The following is a 23,812-nucleotide window of genomic DNA, read 5'->3' as shown; positions in this document are numbered from 1 at the left end:
TTGGGAGAGAGCCAGTGGTCACCCACAGTCCTCAGGTGCTGGGTACACTGCCGTGAGCTTTTGGGACCAATTAGGACCCCCCACTCAATAAATAGAAGCAAAATTAGGATATTCAGCCCACCACTGTACCACCGCTCAATCATGGCTGATATGTTTCTCGATCCCATTCTCCTGCCTTCTCCCCGTAATCCTTGATCCCCTCACTAATCAAGGACCCACCTATCTCTGTCTTTAGTAGATCTCTCTGAATGGAGATCAGCCGATTGAGGACAAACTCCTTTCTCTTGCCCTGCTTTGCCTCAGGACATCTCCAACTGGAATCTGCAGACAAGAGAAATCTGTTCCATGTTCCATTTTTTTTTAAAACATCAGTTTCAGTCTGGACTAAGCAGCAATCACAGCCAACTAAATGGATACCTCGGGAGCTCTTCACTTGCTGGGGTATAATATCGAGAGATTGTGAGCTATCTGTAACCTGCACTCCTCTCCAGCTGCATTATTTTCCACTGCCACCAGCCCACGTTATGTTCAGGAGTGCATAACACAAAAGGCACAGCATCCACTTAGCTGCTTTTGTACAAAAGGTCAAGTTGTGTTTTGTTCTTTTAACATACAAATGGTTACTGCCGTCACTATGAGGAGAACTGGCCTATGGGAGATAATGAGGAGAACAAAGCACAGGAGGCAGGTCAAACGTGCATCACCACCATTCGAACCAATTGCTTGCTGACACTCCCTCATTAAGGGCTCCACCCACTGAATTATAATCATTTAGCTTCCTAAAAGTGCTCATGAAATCCATCATCCCCGGAACTGCCAATGATAGAGCAAAGGAAATCAGAGAGTGTACCAAGAGGCCAGAATTGGAGGAAGGTAGCCTGTTTGTGGGGCTGGAAGCGATTGGAAGCTTTTCTTGGGGTGGGGAGGGGGAGGGACAGATCAAGAGGAGATTGGTAAACAAGGATGAACATTCGGCCCACCTTGTCCAGCTGACCCAATGACACCCAGATGCCCCTTCTAATCCCATCTCCCTGTATACAGCCCACAGCTCACAGCATTTAAGCTGCAGATCCAGAAACCTTTTAAAAACAATTTATGGTGTCTGTCTCCACCACCAACTCAGGCAGTGAATTCCAGACACTCGCAACGCTCTGCGTAAAAACATTGAGGAACAATGTCCGCTCCAGTTCTTCTGCCACTTAGCTTGAAGCTAGGACCTCCGGATTTTAAATTCCTTGCCAAGAGAAACAGGTTCCTCCTGTCTACTCCACCTCTACCCCTCACAATTATGTACACCTCAACCTTTCCTTCACAACACTGAATTGTCAAGCCCTGAGGCAGCAGAAACATGACTGAGGAATACAGCAGCTCAGGCTTTACAAAAATGGACGTGCGGAGTAAAGGGAATCGTTTCTTAGCCTTGTTGTAGTTACTGAGCATGTGCAAAATTCCTTGGTCACAGTGAGCTGAGATCACATGGAAATGGAGCCTGGATCTGCAAGGGTGCCATAGCCATCGCTTCCATTCCTTTCTTCGGCTGCTCTCTGAGATTTAACCAGATCCTGGGTCTGTGAGGGTGCAAGGAAGATGTCCTCTCTTACCATCCTCTACGATAGTCACCTTCACAAAGCCTGTTGTTGTTCACTCAGTTGTGTGTGGATACAAAGTACACAGTGTCCAAGGTATTCAAGGTGGAAGACTCATGGTCTGAAGCTCAGTGCCCTGTCAGATAGAAGCTAGAGCTTGTGAAGGATTTGATTAAATCTCAGCCAGCAGCCAGAGAGAGGAATGGAAGCAATGGTTATGCAACTCAGTAAGAGGCAAAGACAATAGCTTTCATTCTTGCCAATATCTAATTGGGGACAGGATTTTTGATCATTCAACGCACAATACCAAACAAGAGTGACAAATCAGACGCAGTAGAGTGCTCACTATTTTCCAATGCTGCCAGTGTACAAGAGGAGCCAGGTGGTGATGTACTCCTGGAATAATGTGCCAAGGGACAATCTGGAGATGAAAGATATAAGGAAGGGTAAAGAATAGATCCTCAGGGTCTCCAGATGTTTAATATTCAGCTGTTATAAATAAGCACTGAACAGATTCTTCCTTCAAGATGGGAAGAAAATTTAAAGACCAATCATTGACTCTGAACTGGGCTCGCCATTTAAATACACCGGGTACAAGAACAGGTCAGAGTCTGGGAATACTGCGGTGAGTAACTGACCTCCTGACCTCCCCCCCCCCCCCAAAGCCTGCCCACCACCAAAAAGGTACAAGCCAGGAGGGGGATAGAACACTTTCCCCATTTGCCTGGACAGGTGCAGCTCCAACAACACTCAAGAAGCATGACACAATTCCTGACGAAGCAGCCGCTTGATTGGTACCACATTCACAAATATCCATTCTCTCTACCGATGCTCAGTCGCGGCAGTGTGAAATTCACCAAGGCTCCTTAGACAACACCGTCCAAACCCATGACCAGTTCTATCTAGGACAAAGGTGGCAGAAACATGGAAACCACACCCCCTGCAAGTTCACCTCCAAGCGACTCACCATCCTGACTTAGAAATATATTGCCACAGTCACTGGGTCAAAGTCCTGGAACTGCCTCCTAAAGGGCACTGTGGGTCTACCTACAGTCTACTGCAGTGGTTCAAGAAAGCAGCTCACTCCCACCTTCTCTATGGCTACTCTATAATTGCTGGTCCAGCCAACCAAGACATAACGTGAGGCCAATGCAAATTACAATGGAGTACACCCCAAGCAAAATACAGATACTGCCAATATTCACCAGAAATGTAACTGGATGCCTCAGCACCCAGTAAGGTAAGTGCACACGTGCGGAGTGGGGGAGGGGGAAGCTTTTTGAGTAGTTATATTGGTACAACAGCCAGATTTCTTGCTCTGATGGTCATGCAGTGGTCGAAGTGTGCAATGTGCTGGTCTCAAACGCAACAGGACAGTGCTGCATTGTGATTCCTCCCACAGTCCAATAACTGGTCAACTGGTAGAAACAAAAAGGGCCACTGAGCAAAGTCCTGGAATATTCCCAGTGGCTGTGGAAATAGCATTTCCAGAGCAAGTCACCACATTTATGATCGAGGAGGGAATATACAAGCATGCAAGGTCAGAGCAGGAGGCCATTCACTCCTTCAAGCATGCTCTGTCATTCCTTAGAGCAAAGGACGAAGAAAATCTACAGCACAGGAACAGGCCCTTCAGCCTTCCAAGCCTGAGCTGATCCAAATCCACTGCCTAAACCTGTGACCCAATTCCTAAGGATCTGTATCCCTCTGCTCCCCACCTACTCAAGCATCAGTCCAGATGCATCTTAAATGAATTTACCAAGCCTGCCTCTACCACCTCTGCTGGCAATGTGTTCCAGGAGAAAAAGTGAGGACTGCAGTTGCTGGAGATCAGAGCTGAAAATGTGTTGCTGGAAAAGCGCAGCAGGTCCGGCAGCATCCAAGGAGCAGGAGAATCGACGTTTCAGCATGAGCCCTTCTTCAGGATTCCTGAAGAAGGCACAAGCCTTCCTGATTCCTGAAGAAGGGCTCATGCCCAAAACGTCGATTCTCCTGCTCCTTGGATGCTGCCTGACCTGATGCGCTTTTCCAGCAATGTGTTCCAGGCATCTACCACCCTCTGAGTGAAGTAATTGCCACGTGTGTATGGTCCCATAAGAACACAGCTGACCTCTTTATGTTTTGAATCTCACACTGACATCTACTCTGATAACCTTGCACTCCTTTGCCACACAAGATTTTTTAAATACTCATTCACGGGATGTGGGTGTTGCTATCCAGGTTATCACTAATTGCCCATGAGCCAACTATGTTGCTGTGGGTCTGGAGTCACATGTGGGTCAGACCAGGTTTGGGTGGCAGTTTAGTTCCTTTAAGGACATTAGTGAACCCAGCCCCCACAACACTACCTGAATCTTTGGATTAACAGTTTAGCAATAAAACCACTCGGTCATCGCCTCCCCGACAATTATCCAACTCCCAATTAAAAATTTGTACGAGCCCCAGCCGCTACCTTCCAGGGCAGAGTGTTGCAAAGTCACAGAATCCTCTGAGGGAAACCAAATCTGCTCAGCTCAGGCGTGAATGGACAGTCCCTGATCCTTAACAGGGTGCCTCCCTCATTGTGGACTGCTTCACATGAGGAAACATCCTTCCCACACACATCTTATCCAATAAACCACCCGTGTGAGGAGTGGGGTGACGCAAAAAAAGGGGGAAGGTGAAATCAGAGAAGACAAGTTTGCAAAGAGTCGCTGCCAACGACAAATGAGAAGGTGACTCCTCACCCCCTCAGTCCACTCACGAGTCTCAGCTCTTCCTTGTATTTGTGCACAGCTGCCTGCACAATAATTCCTGCTGCAGTGGCAGAGGCTCTCCTGTGGTTTACTGAGCGGAGGAAGTCAAAGTGAAATCAATTCCTCTAGGTCGAATCCCCGCACATACGAAACTAGTTAGCTGTCTGCTGCCAGCGTGTGTGTGATCCACAGGGATCTCACGAGGTCACCCTTGGCTTCAAAATAAAAAGAACTGGCCACTTCCTCACTCAATGCTGCTGCCGGTTTCCTTCCGGCTCGCTTTTATCAGCAAAGCGACCGAGTGAGACATTTTGTGGTTTGGACTGATTCGACGTCCTGATTTTGGAAAGGAGAAAGGCACTCTGTTCTAGGCTTCTTCTTTTTTAAGAAAAGAACACAGCAAAATGCAAACTGCTGTTCAACTCTGTGGCAGATCGATGAGGCCAGTTTAAACACTCTGGTCTCTGTCCTTTCATTTACCAGGAGGCCTTTTTAAATAAATTGCTTCCCCACTGACAAGCAGTTCCTTCAAACAGGGCACCTGCGAATTGGAAAGCGAGATGTGCATTTATGTCCTTGATAAGGCATTTGATGCAAGGTATAATAGGTCTTTGGCAGGCATACAAACCCTTGCAGAAAGGACACATTGTAGGGCTTCTCAATTACTGTGAGAGGGACAGACAATGTGTTAAAGCACAGTGAGGCAGCAGAGTAGTGCAGGGAAGGCATGGGCTTTAGAAACGGCAATGAACATTAATATGAAATGCTCCCTGCTGTTCCACTGGCCCAGTGCCAATACACAATGTGGCACCAAGACACACACTCCAGGACATTCTGGGTCTGTACTGAGGCAGTTGATCTCTTCCAAGGCTGAATAATTAAACTCAGTACCTCAGAGCCAAAGGGACTAAAATTACCCAGGTGTGCCAGCACTGATCACTATCAAGAGATAGTTCAAAATGCGTGCCTCTGTGTGAGAGAGTGTGCACGTTAGAGTGAGTGCTTGTGAGAGTGTGTGTGTACATGTGTGTGTGTGCACGTCTGCTAATTGGTGCATGAGCGAGAGAGCATGTGCATGTGTGCGAGAGAACGCGTGCGCATGCAAGTGTGTGTGCATGTTGTGCATGCATGCAAGAGAGGAGAGTGAGAGAGTGAAAGAATAACTTTCAGAATGTTGTGAGATGATAGCCACTTGGGAAAATGCACAACAAATCAGCGTCTCTAGGAGTGGGGCAGAGTGGAGAGGAAAAATAAGGTGTTACACAGAACCAAGTCACCTGGAAGGATGCGATAGCAATTACACTATCAAACTCAATTTATTCCCCTCTGAGACATGCATTATCCTGCCTTGGAATATATCGCGCACTTTCACTGACGCTGGGTCATAATCCTGTAGCCCTCTCCCTGACCACACTGTGGATGTACAGTGGTTATCAGGTGGAATGTGAAACAGGCAACTTGGAATGATAAGGTAAAAACAATGACTGCAGATGCTGAAAATCAAATACTGGATTAGTGGTGCTGGAAGAGCACAGCAGTTCAGGCAGCATCCAACGAGCAGCGAAATCAACGTTTCGGGCAAAAGCCCTGAACTGCTGTGCTCTTCCAGCACCACTAATCCAGAACTTGGAATGATAACCCAGCCAGCCTCACTCACTGCACATAAACAAATGAAAATAACATAGGAACTGAAGTAGGCCATTCAGCACCTCACGTCTGTTCCATCATTCAAATGAGATCAAGGCTGATCTGTGGCCGAACTTCCTGTACCTGCATTTGATCCATATCCCTCATATCTTTGATAACAAAGATTTATCTACCTCAGATTTAAAGAGACAGTAAAGAGTTAACTCGGATTCAGAAACAACTCAAGTCTCTGCCGTTTACTCCAAGGCTGAGGAGGATGTATAAAAGGCAAAGCAGATTACGGTAAATCTTCTGACACTGCTTTTATTTTTTTCTAACGTGTCCTGCTGCATGACCCGGGGGTGGTGGAAAAAGTTCTTCAGCTTGAGGCAGTGAATCATATCCCCTCCTGGGACCACAGCACCATTCCTTCTCAATGACCTTAGCACAGCTCCCACAAAGCTCTGCACTCACAAACTTGCGTCCAGACCTGCCGTGCTGCTGGTCTGTTGGAGCAAATTAGATGTGGATTCTGAAGGCGTAGGGACAGGAGCGTGTTTCCATCAGCTTTCCTCGGCTAAGACGAGAAACCCGACAAGATCTGCTCTCATTCTTTCAACCCCATTTTGGTGGGTCTCTCTTTTCCTCTTGAAAACAAAGCATTGTCACAGGCCTCATTAAAAAGGCCACTGGGATTATTTTTCTAAGCCATTCAGGAGTCAGTGGGCTAACTCATGCCAACAAACCATTGTCCCTGCTGTAAAGGTTTAAGAAAGAAAATTCTACTCAGCAAAAAGACCATATAATTAAAAACGGTTAGTTCAGCAAGGTTTTTCATAAGGGAAATTCTGCAGCTTAACGTTGAGCAATATTGGACTCACTTTTGAATGCACTGCACTTGGAATTTCTTAAGTGTCAGGATGAGGGATTGAAATAAAATGGGTTGGTTTCCAGCAAGTGTGTCAGCCAATTAATGCCTGACACCCACTTGGTGATTTGTTTTTCCCCTCTGCGGTGTTGTACAGAGGTACCTAATGCATGCATCATTCAGAAAGCAGTTACCAGACCCACCGCTAAATGAGAGAATCATTGATTACTTTTTGAAACAATCGACCATAGGCAGCTGTGTTGCATTGTATCAATCTATTTTTCCTTGACTCAGAAGCATTATTGTGCACAGTGGTAGCGTCCCTATTTCTGAGCCAGGTGACCTGGGTTCAAGTCCCAAGAAGGTGTATGACTACAGCTTTGAATAGGTTGACTAGAAAACATTTATCCTTGACTCAGTGAACAGGTCCTTCCCATTTCAATGTTGCTTTGAGGACTCCTGTGACACAGAAGTATTGTCCCTACCTCTGATGCAGGAGACCCAAGTTCAGGTCTGACCTACTCCAGATGTTTGTCACAAGATTTGAGAACAGGTTCATTAAAATTATCCATCCTGACTCTAAGAGGGATGTGTTGACAGGATGTTTATTTTCCACGGAGCTTCAGAAGTTCAGGGGCACGAGTAAACCTTATAGAGGTTTATAAAATCATGAGGGGCATGGAAAGGGTGAATAGCCAAGGACTTTTCTCCAAGGTTGGAGGAGTCCAAAGCTAGAAGGCATAGGTTGAAGGTGAGAGGGGCAAGATTTAAAAGAGACCTAAGGGGCAACCTTTTCACGCAGAGGGTGGAGCATGTATGGAATGAGCTGCCAGAGGATGTAGTGGAGGCTGGAACAATTACATCATTTAAAAGGCATCTGGATGGGTTTATGAATAGGAAGGGTTTAGAGGGACATGAGCCAAATGCTGGCAAATGGGACTAGATTAATGTGGTCGGCATGGATGAGTTGGACCGAAGTGTCTGTTTCCATGCTGTGAATCTCTGTGACCCTAAGTGTCACCTATTTGCGTGTTTAAGACCAACTCTTGTTTCAGGGAACTGCCTGTCCCACTGGAAGGGTGTAATCTCTGGCTGTTTGGACGGGATCTCTGAAGGACAATCTTAAAATTGAAACCGGGGTAAAAGGAGGATTGAAACATCCCTGAAATACCAGTGGGGTTGGATGGTGAGAGACCCATGTCTCTATCAAGCCTGTCACATACTGATGATACCGACCACACACCAAGCTCCCCTGAATCAGGTACGAGTTACACAGACTGGGTTCACTTGCGGGTCTGCGCAACGTTGGCTGATTGGAACTTGGGTAGTGCATGGCCATCAGTTACCCGAGACCAGAATAGAGGGAGGCCATTCAGCCTGCTGTTCCTTTCGTGGCCTCTGCTACAGCTGCTGAGACACCACATTCTGCTCTAAACCCTACCACCTTACCGCTTACCCTGCCCCATTTGAAACTCTCCGTAAAACCCATCTCTGATTAAGCCCCAGGCAACTCCATAATAATGGCTCCTTTTACTCCACCCATCTTCTGCTTATCCTCTCCCCTTGATGACTCAATGACTGAGGATAAGGGAGGAGATATCTCAGTCTGAGTAGCTCACTACCCAGCCGTGTGTACAGTATGAACCCGGATACATTGAGAATGGCTCAAAGTGTCAAGAGACTGGGCTAACAAAGACCCTGTGTATAATGGAGCCAGACACCCAGGAACTGGAAGTCTCAGTGCACCTATAGAGAGAGTTAGGGTCTGACGCACAGCAGGAAAGGGAGGATTCTGTAACAGAAACTAAAACCGCCTCCCTTTCTGGCTGGTTATGCATCCAGTCAGTGAGTCCCATCCAGAATGGTGAGAAGCCAGCCAAAAGTGAGTTCACATTTCAAACATTGTACCGATTCACCAAGCAACTGCGTTGATTTACATCTGGAAGCAGCAATCCGACTTTCCCTGAATGGAACAGGGTTGGATTAAGTATTGACATTTTGCGAACACTGCTACTCCTTATTTTCACCTGTCACTTTCCTTTTACCAGCAAGGAGAAATATGATTGTATACAAAACCTGCCAAACCGGAAACCGCTCTTTTGTTATAAATTTCATTATAAGACGGTGTTCAGAACCATTTACCAGGTCTCAGAGAGTATTTACAAGTATTGAGTTTCCTTTTCTAACCCCAATCATGCCTGGCATTTATTTCTACAGATCAATAGCCACATGGAAAGTTAACATTTTATTTAACCTAACCTCCCCCACACATTAGTCACCCTTCGCTCTCTTCAGGACACTGACAAGCTGAGATTGCACAGATATGGACTACTTGCTGACAGCCCGTCTTCATCACTCCCCCCACCCCCTGAAGCTAAACAGTGTACAGACATGGGTTCAGCTGTCACAGTTAGACAAGCAGTGTACTGGCATTATCAATGGACTACTAATGCTTTGGGGACATGGGTTCAATCCCACCATAGCACCAAGTAGAGCTTAAATTTCATTAATAAACCTGGAATAAAAACCAATTTTGGATTTTCGCACAAAAGATCTGGTTCACTGAGTTTCTTTACATGGGGAGATCTACAGTCAATTTGGCCTTCATGTGACTCTAGACCCACAACAATGTAGGTAAAAACAATGACTGCAGATGCTGAAAACCAAATACTGGATTAGTGGTGCTGGAAGAGAACAGCAGTTCAGGCAGCATCCAACGAGCAGCGAAATCGACGTTTCGGGCAAAAGCCCTTCATCAGGAATAAAGGCAGTGACACAACAATGTAACCTATTCTCTGCTATGGCTGAACAGAGAAACCAATCGGAGGGTAATTAGGGATTGGCAAAAAATGCCGGCCTTGCCATCAACACCCACATCCAATGAATGGGTACAGAAAGCACTCAACTGTATCTCCCCAACACATGTTTCAACCACATCACTGTCTCTGTTCTTCTGATAGCAACTCCCAAATGAGCTACAATTTCCTCCAAAGCCACTATCTTAAAGATACATCAAAAAAGACTCTCACTGGTCACTGCCTCACAAACTGAAGCACACTGTTCACAATGCCAGTGTTCCATTCAAATGGGAGTTAAATGTCCAATGCCCGTAAGGCCCATCACCATGTCGTCTCTCTGCTTCCACCTCATTAACACACATGGCTCAGTTCTCTGCTGCTGCAAATCCCAGCCGCTGTCTTTGTCACCTTCAGATTCAACAGCCTCCAACACCTACGTCCTCTATGACCTCGTCAGAAGTCACACACGACACCAGGTTATAGTCAACCGGTTTATTTGAAAGCACAAGCTTTTATAGGACTGCTCCTTCGTCAGGTGCTTGGTGGGAGCAGCGCTCCAAAAGCTAGTGCTTCCAATTAGACCTGTTGGACTATAACCTGATGTTGTGTGATTTTTAAACTTTGTCCACCCCAGTCCAACACTGCCATCTCCAAATCAGGTTAATTTGAAATCACAAGCTCTTGGAGAGCTGCTCTTTCATCTGGTGACCAACTTGGCGTTGTGTGACTTCTGACTTTTGTCCACCCCAGTCTAACACTGACACCTCAATGCCTGAAACTTAATAGGGCAGTAGGGGCCATTCAGCCCGCAGAGCTTGTGCTGCTGCTCAACAAGATCATGGCTGATCGGACTGTTGCCTCAACTCCGCATTCTCACCTAACCCAAATACCTGTAGATTCTACATACTGCTGCCTTAAAAAAATAATACAATACCAAGTTACAGTCCAACAGGTTTATTTGGAAGCAATGGCTAGTCCAACACCGGCTCGTCCACATCTTAAACAATAATGACCTCTCTCCAGGGTAGAGAATTCCACTGAGTCTCAACCTTCAGGGAAGGAAAAACTCCTCATCTCCCTTTTAAATGGTAGTCCCCTGATATTTAAACTGTGTCCCCTAGTTTTAGTTCCTCTCATCCTTTCAACATCCATCCAACTTATGTTTAAATGTCTCTGGGTTTTGCCCTTCTCTCATTTATGTTAACCTCCATCAGCACTACAAACCCTCTGTGATCTCGCCGAACCTGACGCTCCGTCTGTATCGAATGACCTTTCCTGTTGTCCCACTTCCTGTGGCCTTGCCTTCAGTTGCCAAGGCTCCACACTCTGAAATCCTTGCCCTGAACCCTTCTAGCTTTCTGCCACTCTCGCCCCATCTAAGACCCCCGGCAAATCCCATCTCTGACTAAGCTTCAGACGATCCACAACAGTCGCACCTTTGACTCCATCCAGATTCTGTTTCTGCCTCTTTGAAGCAACATGAGAGAAAATCATATACATTTCAGCTGCTGCAGAATCCAGGTTTCAGAGGAGGACCTGCTCAGCACAGTTTGGAACAGGAAGGCTGTCTGAGGAAGGGTCATTCCACCTGAAATGTTGACTGATTTCCCTCCACAAGTGCTGCCAGACCTGCTGAGTTTTTTTCCCAGCAGTTTCTGGTTTTGTTACAGTTCAGAACAGGTTTGTTTTACGGACAGAGTTTCTCTCTTTTTCTGAAAAAGGAGGTCTCCAGGAATACTGACCCACAGGCACCAGCCTCAGCTCCTCTGGGAGCTCCCACTCTCTGCAATCCTTGCCCGAGAGAAAGTCCATTATAATCAGTGTCAGCGGGTAAATCAGCTGCAGAGCAGAATGCATTACTGTCCTCACCAGACTCACCACTGGTACCTCTCTCTAGTAGCCCAAGACTATAAACTTTGTTCGATCTCTATCCTCCTCTATCACTGTTCCTGGGGCACAGATGCATTAGGGCACAAAAATGAGCCATTTGATCCATCGAGAACATGCTGGCTCTTCAGACAATAATCCAGTCAGTCCCATTCCCCTGCTCAATTCCCACGGCCTCTGAAAGTTTATTTTCCCTCAAGTGCCCATTCATTTTTCTTTAGAAATCACCAACCATCGCTTCCACCACTCTCACATGCCAGCGATTCCCAGCTTATTATGTCTTCCTGTACAAAGAAATTTCTTCCTCATCTCACGTATCTCTTGCCCAAAACCTCACATCTATGTTCCCTTGTTGCTGCAGACGGCTGTGAAGGTCACGTCATTGACTGTATTTGTGACAGAGATAGATAGGTTAGTGATTAGTGAGGGAACGAAGGGTTGCAGGGAGAAGGCTGGAGAATGCAGTTGAGAAACATAGCAGCCCCCACGATCGAATGACTGAACAGACCTGATGGGCTGAATGGCCTAATCCTGCTCCTGTATCTTACTATCGTCCTATGGTCAACAAGTCCAGTTTCTCCATCAAGATCTTGAAGAAAAAAATCCCTCGAACTTTTCTGATAAATCACTCCTGTACCCTCCAAAAGGTCACTCCAAACGTGTGACCAGAACTGGACAATGTGTTGGTTATAGCCTGACCAGAGTTTCAACAACACTTCCCTGTCTCTGCACTCAGTCCTTCGATTCTTGAAACCTATAGACAACTTGATCATCAAACTGGCTGAGATCAGCTAACTTGGGATACAGCTTCCGTCCAGCTATTGGCTGTGACTCAAGTACCACGCTGACAAAAGCATTTACCCACAGGCTGACTTTTTTTTAATTGATTCCAAATTTATAATGTTGAGATTGATGTTTGGAGAAAGCATAAACCACACAGGAAGATAATAGACATATAAACACAAGTGCCTTCTGGGATATAATCCGTTGCTCCCATATTGAAATAGTGATAAATCATCAATATTGGTTATGACTCACACTACTGTGTTCTGAATACATCCATACATCACACCAGTTACTCTCACATCAGCCATTTCATTTCACAACACGTTGCCAGAAAATTAACCATTAAAGGCATGGATGCTTCCCTCATTGCTGACTCTCTCCCTCTCCAAGCTGGTCAGTCCTATAACACAGATCCATGCAAGGAACTTCAGTTCTCTCAGCGATAAAATTCCTATATTTACACACCTCAATCAAAGCTCCAATCCCAAATTTTCATTTTGAATCATCAACCCAGAAGTCCAACACAGAAATTGGGCACTCTTCGTGAAAAGATCAATCTCCTATTATCAGTTTTACATTTACCTTTCATTCAAAGACATTGGGCCTATAGTTTTCCCTAGTCTTGTTCCAGGCTTATTTTTATTTGTTGTATATTACCAGAAAGTAATTAAGTATCAACCAGCCAGACCAAGAGTACAGATTTCCTTCCCTCAATGACAGAAGGACATTTACAGCAACCTTATTTTAAAATTCATTCATGGTACGAGGGCAGCACTGGCTAGGTCAACATTTATTCCCCATCCCTAATTGCCCAGAGGGTAGTCAAGAGTCAACTACATTGCTGTGGATCCAGATTCACATGTAGGCCAGACCAGATAAGGCAGTTTCCAACACACAGACAGCAGAGTGGGTCCTCTGATGAGGATTCCACTGTTGCCTATTCTAATGAGGGAGGAGAAGGAAACATAGAGCAGGCAGCGTTAAAGGAGCTTGAGACCAAAGTCCTATTAAACTCCACAATGAGGATTGAGGCTTGACAGGTCAGATGACGTGCTGAGCCATCAAGAGTCTCACTTCCTTGAAGCAGCTCTGGACGCTCTACAATACTTTTGCATCACTTTCAACAAAGTAACAGACCTGTCTGAACAGCACGATTATAGAGTCTCAAAGCTAACGACAGCTCCCAGCTATTATCCCACAGGAATGTCTTGTACATGGGTCTGAAAGGATAAATGTTGATGAGTGCATTAAGCCCCACCCAGCGTATTGATGTCACATAGACTCAGGCAATTGAACAGGTTTGGACCCTGAGGAATAAGATCAAACGTCAAGGTTTCCCTCATAGTAACAATGTCTATCAAACCCTTGTAACCAACTGGATTGTGCATGAACGTCACCTTGTGAGCCAAGAGCATTTTCTCATTGAAAAGTTTTTCCTCTGCCACATACTGGATCAACCAGGCCCTGCTAATCCCTGCCAGGAATGAGAATATGAGACAACGCTGCTCCGTTAACAAGGTTATGTTGTCCTTGGTTTTTCTTTCAAAGACACAGACTCCGAAAAGTCTGTAAGTTGTAGGGTTTCAGGGCCAATTTGATTATAGCTAACAGATACTGCCTCAGGCAAAAGGCTTTTAAGTTTAAAAAAAAACACTTGTACGATGAAAGGGGAGCGGCCAGTTCTCCCAGCTCAGCGTTTCTCTGGTTTGGTTTGGTTTGGTTTTAGCAAACAGTAGAGTTGAAAAAGACTGCTGGTCCCCACAGAAGCAGGTCCATGTGATCCTCCCTCTCTCTGCCATCTCTCCTGTAAGACCCTGTGTTTGATTTTACCTTTCGGTAATGGGGATTGTTGCAAGCATTTGGAACAGCATAATTAAGTTGGGATGATCTGTTTGGCCTTCGGAGAGGTTAAATTCTGTTCTCTTTTTGTGTGCGCTTCATTCGGTAAACGTAAATAAATTGTTTCATTAAAAACGATGTGGTTTGACCAACTGGAATATCCACCTTACACCTGCTTAAAATAACCAAACGTTAGGGTCTGGGCTTCTTTCTTGAAATGTTTTGAGGGGGTCTGGCCTGGTCCAGTCCATAACAAATAGTAGCACCACATCTAACGGCTGAATCTCCTTCTTATTGAGAATCAATCCTTTTGAAGCACTTTTCAAACTGCAGCTAATGAGTTAGGCAACAGGGGCTGGGCTTATTTCTTTCTACCCCAATACAGCTTTCCCAAAAGCATAAAACACTTGATCATCAAGAACCAAGCTACAATGCAATCTCTCATCATCAGGCCATTAAATTAAAAGGAGATTCTACTGCTTTACTGTTGAAATAATCCAAGGCGACAAACCTTCCCAAGGTTGCATTGTCCATGGAGTTTGTCACAAAATAGTCTAGAATTTCAGGGATGACAGTGACGTCTTGGGAAGGTTTTCAAAATCTCATGATCCCCATTCAACTGCTAAACGCCATGAAAAGAAAGGTCCCATTTGTTCACCAGTCTGGCCACCGGTGGAATCATCGAGTTTCCCAAGTCAAGGTTTCAATGCCTTACTGGTCTGCTGTCTGTTCCCCAGTGGGTCAGACACATAGAGACGGACTGTCCCTCAAAACCTCACAACTCAAAAGTAACTGAACATGGAATGACAGGTTGATCTGGAGGAGAATGTGAGGACTGCAGATGCTAGAGACCAGAGTTGAAAAGTGTGGTGCTGGAAAAGCACAGCAGGCCAGGCAGCATCCGAGGAGCAGGAGAATCGACGTTTCGGGCAAAAGCCCTTCTTCAGGAATGAGGCTGGTGTGCCAAGCGGGCTGAGATAAAAGGTGGGGGGGGGGGGGGGGGTGCTGGGAATACGATAGGTAGAAGGAGGTGAGGGTGAGAGGCCGGAGAGGGAGTGAGGGGTGGAGAGGTCGGGAAGAAGATTGCAGGTCAAGAGGGCAGTGCTGAATCCAGGGGTTAGGACTGAGATAAGGTGGGGGTGGGGGGGGGGGGGAGAAATGAGGAAGCTGGAGAAATCTACATTCATCCCATTGGTTGGAGGGTTCCTAGGTTGATCTGGAGGTTCAGGAACTGTGTCACGAGAACCAGTATTCGGAAAGTCCTTCCAAGTTGTCTGCTAAGGACATTAACGCGGGGAATCTTTAACCTACTTCTTCCTGAATGAAAGTGTCTCCCGGTACAGCAATCCATCACAACATCTCCCAAAGGCCCTCAAGGCCCTCTCCAATCAATCCATAAAAGTGATAGCTATTTTTAATAATCCTAATACTGCCAAATGAGACCAGGCAGGACTGCGTACTGGCATACAGCTACAAAGCCAAACCCAAACAACAGATCGTTTTAAATCAAATATCACTGATACCTTCTTGTCATCACCTGTCCCTGGATGCACAAGGTTAAAAATCACACATTACCAAGTTATAGTCCAACAGGTTTATTTAGAAGCACTAGCTTTCAGAGGGCTGCCCCTTCATCAGCAGCGTTCCGCAAGCTAGTGCTTCCAAATAAACCTGTTGGACTATAACCTGGTGCTGTGTAATTTTTAACTCTGTCTACCCCAGTCGAACACAGGCTCCTCCAAATCATGTCCCTGGATGCTTAGACTTGCTGCTCCCATATCTACTGAAACATTAGACTCTGATTCTCTCCCAATGTCGGGAGATGCAATGGGACAGGCTTTCAGAAACAGAACGGGTTTCGTCCTCCGAGAGCTCACGCTTGGGGTTGGAGCATCTCTGGGACGCATCTCACATGTGAGTGCCTGGGGCTGATTCCTTCGGGTTGTTCGCTTGGCCAGCGAGGGGTTAAATCTGAGACCAGTCTACCCAGCTCGAGACAGCACTGCTCCATGTCAGATAACTACCACGGATATTGGGGCGAGGTTCATGATGATTCCCAATCAGCACACAGCTACAAATCTACGCTCTAGTCTTGGGTATGAAGATATGGCGAGACCATAAGAATAATGAAGAAGATCATCCAAATGTTCTGCTCTACCTCCTACTTCTCACATTCATAATGGTTCCCATCAGCCTTCAGAGGTCATCCATTTTGGTCGGAATTGCAGCAAAATGGACTATTATTTAAACGGTGAAAATTACAGCACGCAGCTGTGCAGAGGGTCCTGGGGTGCCATTGTGCATGAATCACAAAAGCTTGGTTTGTGAGTGCAGCAGGCAATTAAGAAGACAAATGAAATATTGTCCTTTCATTGCTAGAGGGATGGAGTTTACAAATTGGGAGGTGTTATTGCAGCTATTGTTGTGGTATAAGGTAATACATATGTGGGGAAGCCACACCTGCAGTACTGTGTACAGTTTTAGTCTCCTTCCTTGAGAAAGTGACATACTGGCACTGGAGGGGGTGCAGTGGAGGTTCACTAGGTTGAGTCTGGAGTTGAGTAAGTATGGTGCTGGAAAAGCACAGCTGGCCAGACAGCACCCAAAGAGCAGGAGAGTCAACGTTTCAGGCATGAGTTCTTCATCAGGAATGTGGGGGAGGCTCAAGGGGGCTGAGAGATCAATGGGAGGGGAGTGGGTCTGGGGGAAAGGTAGCTGGGAATGCGATAGGTAGATGAAGGTGAGGGGGGTGATGGTGATAGGTCGGAGAGGAAGGTAGAGCAGGTAGGTGGGAAGGATGATGGACAGGTCGGACTCTTACTCCCAATTCCTTCGCCTCCCCTGCATCTGCTCCCAGGAGGGCCAATTCCACCACAGAACAACCCAGATGGCCTCCTTCTTCAAGGACCGCAATTTCCCCTCCCACATGGTCAATGATGTCCTCCAGCACATCTCCTCCACTTCCCACACCTCTGCCCTTGAATCTCACTTCCCCATGCCCCCGGTCCTCATTTTCCAACCCATCAACTTGCAGATACAACGCATCATCCTCCACCATTTCCGCCACCTACACACAGACCCCAACACCAGGGATATATTTCCCTCCCAACCCCTATCCACTTTCCGCAGGGACAATTCCCTCGCGACTCCCTTGTTAGGTTCATGCCCCCCACCTCCACTCTCGGCACCTTCCCCTGCTACCACAAGAGGTGTAAACTCTGTGCCCACCCATACTCCCTCACCTCTGACCCCAAGGGATCCTTCCACATCCAACCTGTACCTGTACCTCCACCTATGTCATCTACTGTGTCCGTTGCTCCTGAAGTGGTCTCCTGTACATTGGGGAGACAGGACGCCAACTTGCGGAAAGTTTCAGAGAACATCTCCGGGGCACATGCACTAAATAACCCCACTGAACACTTTAACTCCGCTTCCCACTCTGCCGAAGACATGCAAACCTTAGGTCTCCTCTACCGCCAAACCCTTACCACCCCATGCCTGGAAGAACAACGCTTCATCTTCCGCCTTGGGACCCTCCAACCACATGGCACCAATGTGGATTTCACCAGTTTCCTCATCTCCCCTCCTTATCCCAGCTCGAACCCTCCATCGCCCTCGAACTGTCCTACCTGTCCATCTTTTTTTCCCACCTATCTGCTCTACCCTACCACCTTCATCTACCTATCACATTCCCAGCCACCTTCCCTCCCAGTCTCACCCACTCCCATTTATCTCACCTCCTCCTTGCATGCTGCCTGACCTACTGTGCTTTTCCAGCACCATACTTTTTGACTCTGATCTCCAGCATCTGCAGTCCTCCCTTTCCCCTGCTTGCAGAGTCGAGAGGGTTGGTGTACGAAGACAGATTGAGTAGACTGAGACTATACTCATTGGAATTTAGAAGAATGAGGGGGACCTTATAGAAACATGTAAAATTATAAAGGGGATAGAATAGAAGCAGAGAGGTTGTTTTCACTGGTGGGAGAGACTAGAACGAGGGGGCATAGCCTCAAAATAAGAGGAGAGAAGATTTCAGACTGAGTTGTGGGGAAACATCTTCACCCAAAGGGTTTGAATCTCTGGAATTCCCTGCCCAGTGACACAGTTGAGGCTACCTCATTGAATGTTTTTAAGACAAAGATAGATTTTTCAACAGTAATTGAATTAAGGGATACAGTGAGAGGGTGAGTAAGTTGAGCTGAATCCACAAAAAGATCAGCCATGATCTTACTGAATGGCGGAACAGGCTCGATGGGGCCAGATGGCCGACCCCTGCTCCTAGGTCTTATGGCCTTATGAGTGAGTGGAGCCTTCAGGCTAAACCACACGAGGCAACAGTTGGAGATTACACTCAGGGAACTGTCTTACTGCTCAGTGAGATCTCACATTGCCAGCAGAAAGGGCAGACTGGATCGCAGTTTAATGACTCATTCAAAAAGGGAACCACACATTGAGAGTTTGGATTTCCTCAGCACTGGACTGGAAAGGGTCTCCTGTAACATGTGTACTTCCTGGAAGTGGCTGAGCTACTTCCTCGAAAGCGTGCCTCATCCCACGCTTACTATCAAGTTAAACAGCAGCCAGAGAACTGAAGAGGTGAAAAATCAACGCATTCCAAACCGTGCCACTGGATGCCAACTGAAGATAGTTCAAGGAGAAAGCATGCAGCACCAGGATATGAAATACCCAGAGAGTTTACAATCTACACTAGTCCATTCCCAGAGAAAAAATAATTCACTGGACATTTAACCTGATCTTTTGTCCTCATCATCAATTATATTAAATAGTGCACATCCCCCAATCCATGCTTAACCTGTATTAACATCTGATAATCTATATCAGGAGGCTGGCAGTAACACTGCAGCAACTATGTACAGACCGGGGAAAAAAGAGTTTATTAAAGCACTAGCTATATCTGAGTTTCTAATACCAATGTAAAATGCAGTCTACTGGTCTTTACAGCAATTAGTAATTGGGGCAAAACCCCTTTTGCAATTGAAAGGACCAGAAATGCTTCACAGTCGATTTTTTTAAAATTTAAATTGCTCTCCCACGTGCATTCCATCTCCTGGCTTCAACGCCTACTCTCTGCATGAACGTCACACAGTGGCAGAAGCATGTTCTATCTACAAGACGTACTACAGCAACTCCCAAACCAGAAACCTCCACCATTCAGGAAGGAGTACAGTGGCAAGTGAACATCGGCAGCCCCAAGTCTCTCACACTGTCGCCACTTCACAGCTATCGCCAATGTCTTCCTGCACTGGGACAACTGGCTGGATTTTCCTGCGTAACAGCACCGTGGGAGCAGACCATACACTCACCGTGAGGACTACAGCAATTCAAGATAGATTAGATTAGGTTAGATTAGATTAGATCACTTACAGTGTGGAAACAGGCCCTTTGGCACAACAAGTCCACACCGACCCGCCGAAGCGCAACCCATTCCCCTACATTTACCCCTTCACCTAACACTAAGGGCAATTTAGCATGGCCAATTCACCTAACCTGCACATTTTTTTGATTGTGGGAGGAAACCAGAGCACCCGGAGGAAACCCACGCAGACACAGGGAGAATGTGCAAACTCCACACAGAGTCACCTGAGGTGGGAATTGAACCCAGGTCTCTGGCGCTGTGAGGCAGCAGTGCTAACCACTGTGCCACCATTTTCTCAAGGACCATAAGGGATCGCCAATAAATTTCAGCCTCTCCAGCATGTAACAAACATTCACAAATTTGGAGATGGATCAGACAAGAATATCTGATCAGTCAACATTCAAAACAAATGCCTTTTCAAACACTTCACTGGACATGAACTTTGGATCAGCTGAGAGAAGATCTGGTGCAGGGTAGATGGTCTGGAACAAACTAGAGGACCTGAATGGCCTCCAACCTGTTCTTAACATGACTATGTTGTTTAGTTACTGAAAGAACAAAGGAAGTTTAGCATAAATTAATGTAGGCAGAGGATTGTTTAAAAAAAAGAGACCCATCACAAACTGTAAAAGCAGCAGGATCTATCACCACTTTTGAAATAATCCAGAATTGAAAAATTAACAAATTGTTACAGCAATGAGATTATCCCTCAATCATTCAATTGCACAGACGCTGTCTGATACACCAGGTTTGCCGGCATTGGCAGAGGGCACCAGGGAACAAGGAATGAATGGAGAGACCCTCCTTCCAACCACAACTTGCACAGTATCGCTGAGAGAGCAGAAGTGGAACTAAAGTTCCTCAAAAATAAGTATTTTCTAAAACCATTTATTCTTTCACGGATGTGGCCACTGCTGACAAAGCCAATCTTTGTTACCCATTCTTCAGTTTCCCTTGAACTGGGTGGTTGATTAGGTCATTGCAGTGGACAGCTAGGGGTCAATAACATTACTTTGGCCTGGAGTCTCATGTAGGCCACACCAAGTAAGGATGGGAGATATCCTTCCCTAAAGAACATGGTGGAAGGTTTATAATGTTAATTGATAGTAGCTCGATGGTCCAAGTTTTCTAAATTAAATTTAAATTCACCCAGCTGCTATGGTGGGATTTGAACATTTGCACCCCCAGGTTACTCTGTGAGTTTGTTCTAGATGAAGTCACGGCTTATGTGACACATTAAGAACCTCAACACTCTTGGAGTTCCTTACCTCATGAAGGAAATTTATCTGGAGTGATAAAGTAGTGGGAAGCTTGGGTGGTGAAAGTCTGGAAATTGCAGATGAAGGGAGTCCTACAAGAGGTACAAAACCCCCAAAGTATTGAGGTCCTTAGTGAGATCTGGATTTTGACTCCATTTACCTGCTTACCCTATTCTTACAGTGGCCTTACCTCATTAAACCTGTGCAACTCAGTCTTAAAGACTGTCTACATAGCTGCTTATAATATTAGATTACCTTCGGCCCAACAAGTCCACATCGACCCTCCGAAGAGAAACCCACACCCCCCCTATATTTACCCCTGACTAATCCAACTAACACTACAGGCAATTTAGCATGACTAATTCACCTGACCTGCACATCTTTGGACTGTGGGAGGAAACCGGAGCACCCGGAGGAAACCCACGCAGACATGGGGACAATGAGCAAACTCCACACAGACAGTTGGCTGAGGCTGGAATTGAACGTGGGTCCCTGGCACTGTGAGGCAGCAGCGTTAACCACTGAGCCACTGTGCCGCCCCAATAGTAGCCAAACAGACTTGACCAACAAGTGGAATGCTCCACTCAAGTTACCCTGAGTTACCTGGTCATTGGGAACATTCTAGTTTGTTTAAAAAGGATCTATCTGAATATGTTAGCACTTAATTGAACCAGCAACTGCAGTAATGAATCATATAGACCAGTCAGGTCTGCGATGAGTTTTCAAATCCCAACTAGTTTGACACTGGGAGATAGCAGGAACCAACAAAAATCCTGGCTACTGGTTAGTTGAAAAGTAAGGAGGTCAGTGGGTAGATTAAGTGCAAAAACTGATTCAGCTGCGATAGTTTGAGATTGAACAACGCTTGACCATCCCAGACTGGTCAGCTGAGAGGGGGACTGAGGGCTGGACATGTGGGAGTCACATACAGCACAGAAACAGACCCTTCGGTCCAACTCGTCCATGCCAGCCAGACATCCCAATCTGACCTCGTCCCACCTGCCAGCATTTGGCCCATCTCCTTCCAAACCCTTCCTATTCATAGACCCATCCAGATGCCTTTTAAATGTTGCAATTGTACCAGCCTCCACCACTTCCTCTGGCAGCTCATTCCATACACGTACCACCCTCTGTGTGAAACAATTGCCCCTCAGATCCTTGTTAAATTTTTCCCCTCTCACCTTCAACCTATGCCCTCTATTTTTGGACTCCCTTACCCTGGGAAGACGACCTTGGCAGTTCGCCCTATCCATGCCCTCCATGATTTTATAAACCTCTGTAAGGTCACCCCTCAGCCTCCGACGGTCCAGGGAAAACACCCCCAGCCTATTCTGCCTCTCCCTGTATCAACCTTCAATCTCGACAACATCCTTGTAAAACTTTTCTGAACCCTTTCAAGTTTCACAACATCCTTCCAATAGGAGAGAGGCCAGAATTACGCACAATATTCCAACAGTGGCCTAACCAATGTCCTGTACAGCCACAACATGACATCCCAACTCCTGTACTCAATACTCTGATCAATGAAGACAAGCGTACCAAACACTTCTTTCAACACCCTATCTACCTGCGATTCCACTTTCAAGGAACTATGAACCTGCACTCCAAGGTCTCTGTTCGGCAACACTTCCCAGGGCCCCATCAATAAGTGCATAAATCCTGCCCTGATTTGCCCTATCGCATTTATCTAAATTAAAATCAATATGCCACACCTCGGCCCATTGGCCCATTTGATCAAAGTCCCATTATACACATAGATAACCTTCTTCACTGTCCACTACACCTCCAATTTTGGTGTCAGTTGCAAACTTACTAAGAATAACTCCGATATTCACAGTCAAAAAGGCTGGCGTTGGAAAAGTGCAGCAGGTCAGGCAGCATCTGAGGAGCAGGAGAATCGACGTTTCAGGCATAAGCCCTTCATCAGGAATGTCTCCTTCAATTCCTGATGAAGGGCTTACGCACGGTAACATCGATTCTCCTGCTCCTCGGATGCTGCCTGAATGACTGTGCTTTTCCAACGCCAGCCTTTTCGACTGTGACTCTCCAGCATCTGCATTCCTCACTTTCTCCAACGTTCACATTCAAATCGTTTATATAAATGACGGAAATATTCATCAAGTGGAGAAACTCAGCAAAACCTTGGCAATGCAAGTGAACCGCAAGGTCAATTCCCGGCACATCTTTATCAGTGGGAATATTTGTAGCTTCCTTCAGCATTTCAAATTGGAGCCCTTTGTGACCGGAGTTCATTGGACAGGTCTTACCACAGTTGACTCGAGCTTACCTGTGTGAAAGTAAGGATTTGCCGTGTACGGAAATCCAAAAGGCAGGGGCTGAGGGAGTGGAGCTGGAGCGGACGGGAGATATTTCGCTTTGTTTTCAGCGATTGCGGAGCCCAGCATGTGGCTGGGAGAGTCGGAGCCCACAGAAACACAGGGGGGGTTCTGAGCAACACCGGTGGCCTCGTGCATCTCCTTAATGTTCTCGCAAGCCTTTGCGGCCTCTTTGCACTCCTTGAGTTCGTGGATTGATCCGATCACCTCGGTCTTCAGGTTCTCGGGCTTGTCATCACCCGCCTCGGGGTCACTCTCCGAGTCTTTCATCTCCTCGTCGTTACAGTCGGCGCTCCCGTCTCGGCCGCGCGCCTCAAGGTGGTCCTTGACCTCACCGGCGCCATGCGCCTCCGTCCTGTGGTGGGCCACCTTCCGGGAGCCCTTGCGCCCTGGTTCCTTGGGGAGCGGGTTGCCCGGCACGGCGTGGTTGAGGGACAGCAGTGGGGCCGTGTTGTGTCGAAGGACCAGCATAGCGTTGCGGCGGGAGATCTCCTCGCGCAGCGGGTGGCCCTCGGGCACATCGTGGATGCTACGCAGGGCGGGGTGGTCCGGGGGCAAGCTGGAGTGCAGTGACAAAGGGTCGGCTCCGAGAATCCGCTGCCTGTGCATGTTCTCAAACTCTTTTTGACGCAGGAGCTCAGCAGACATCTCGAGTCTGAAAGTAAGAGAGAACAGACACAAAACAAAAAGGGAAAAGAAAACCTCAATATTATTC

General features: G+C 46.6%; 1 protein-coding gene across 12 annotated transcripts in view; it reads right to left on the bottom strand.

Annotated features, from left to right (window-relative positions):
• samd11 (sterile alpha motif domain containing 11) overlaps positions 1 to 23,812 on the bottom strand; it is a 318,649-nt gene that overhangs the window by 13,321 nt on the left and 281,516 nt on the right. For all 12 annotated transcript variants that reach the window (XM_072586164.1, XM_072586168.1, XM_072586170.1 and 9 more), the window contains one exon: positions 23,049 to 23,752. In XM_072586164.1, coding sequence (XP_072442265.1) covers positions 23,049 to 23,752 — 704 coding nt within the window. The remainder of the gene's footprint in view (positions 1 to 23,048; positions 23,753 to 23,812) is intronic.

Source organism: Chiloscyllium punctatum, chromosome 16 (genome assembly GCF_047496795.1).
Source record: "Chiloscyllium punctatum isolate Juve2018m chromosome 16, sChiPun1.3, whole genome shotgun sequence".
Taxonomy (NCBI): Eukaryota; Metazoa; Chordata; class Chondrichthyes; order Orectolobiformes; family Hemiscylliidae; genus Chiloscyllium; species Chiloscyllium punctatum.
The sequence above is the reverse complement of the archived record's forward strand: the minus strand, read 5'-3'. Positions and strand labels throughout refer to the sequence as shown.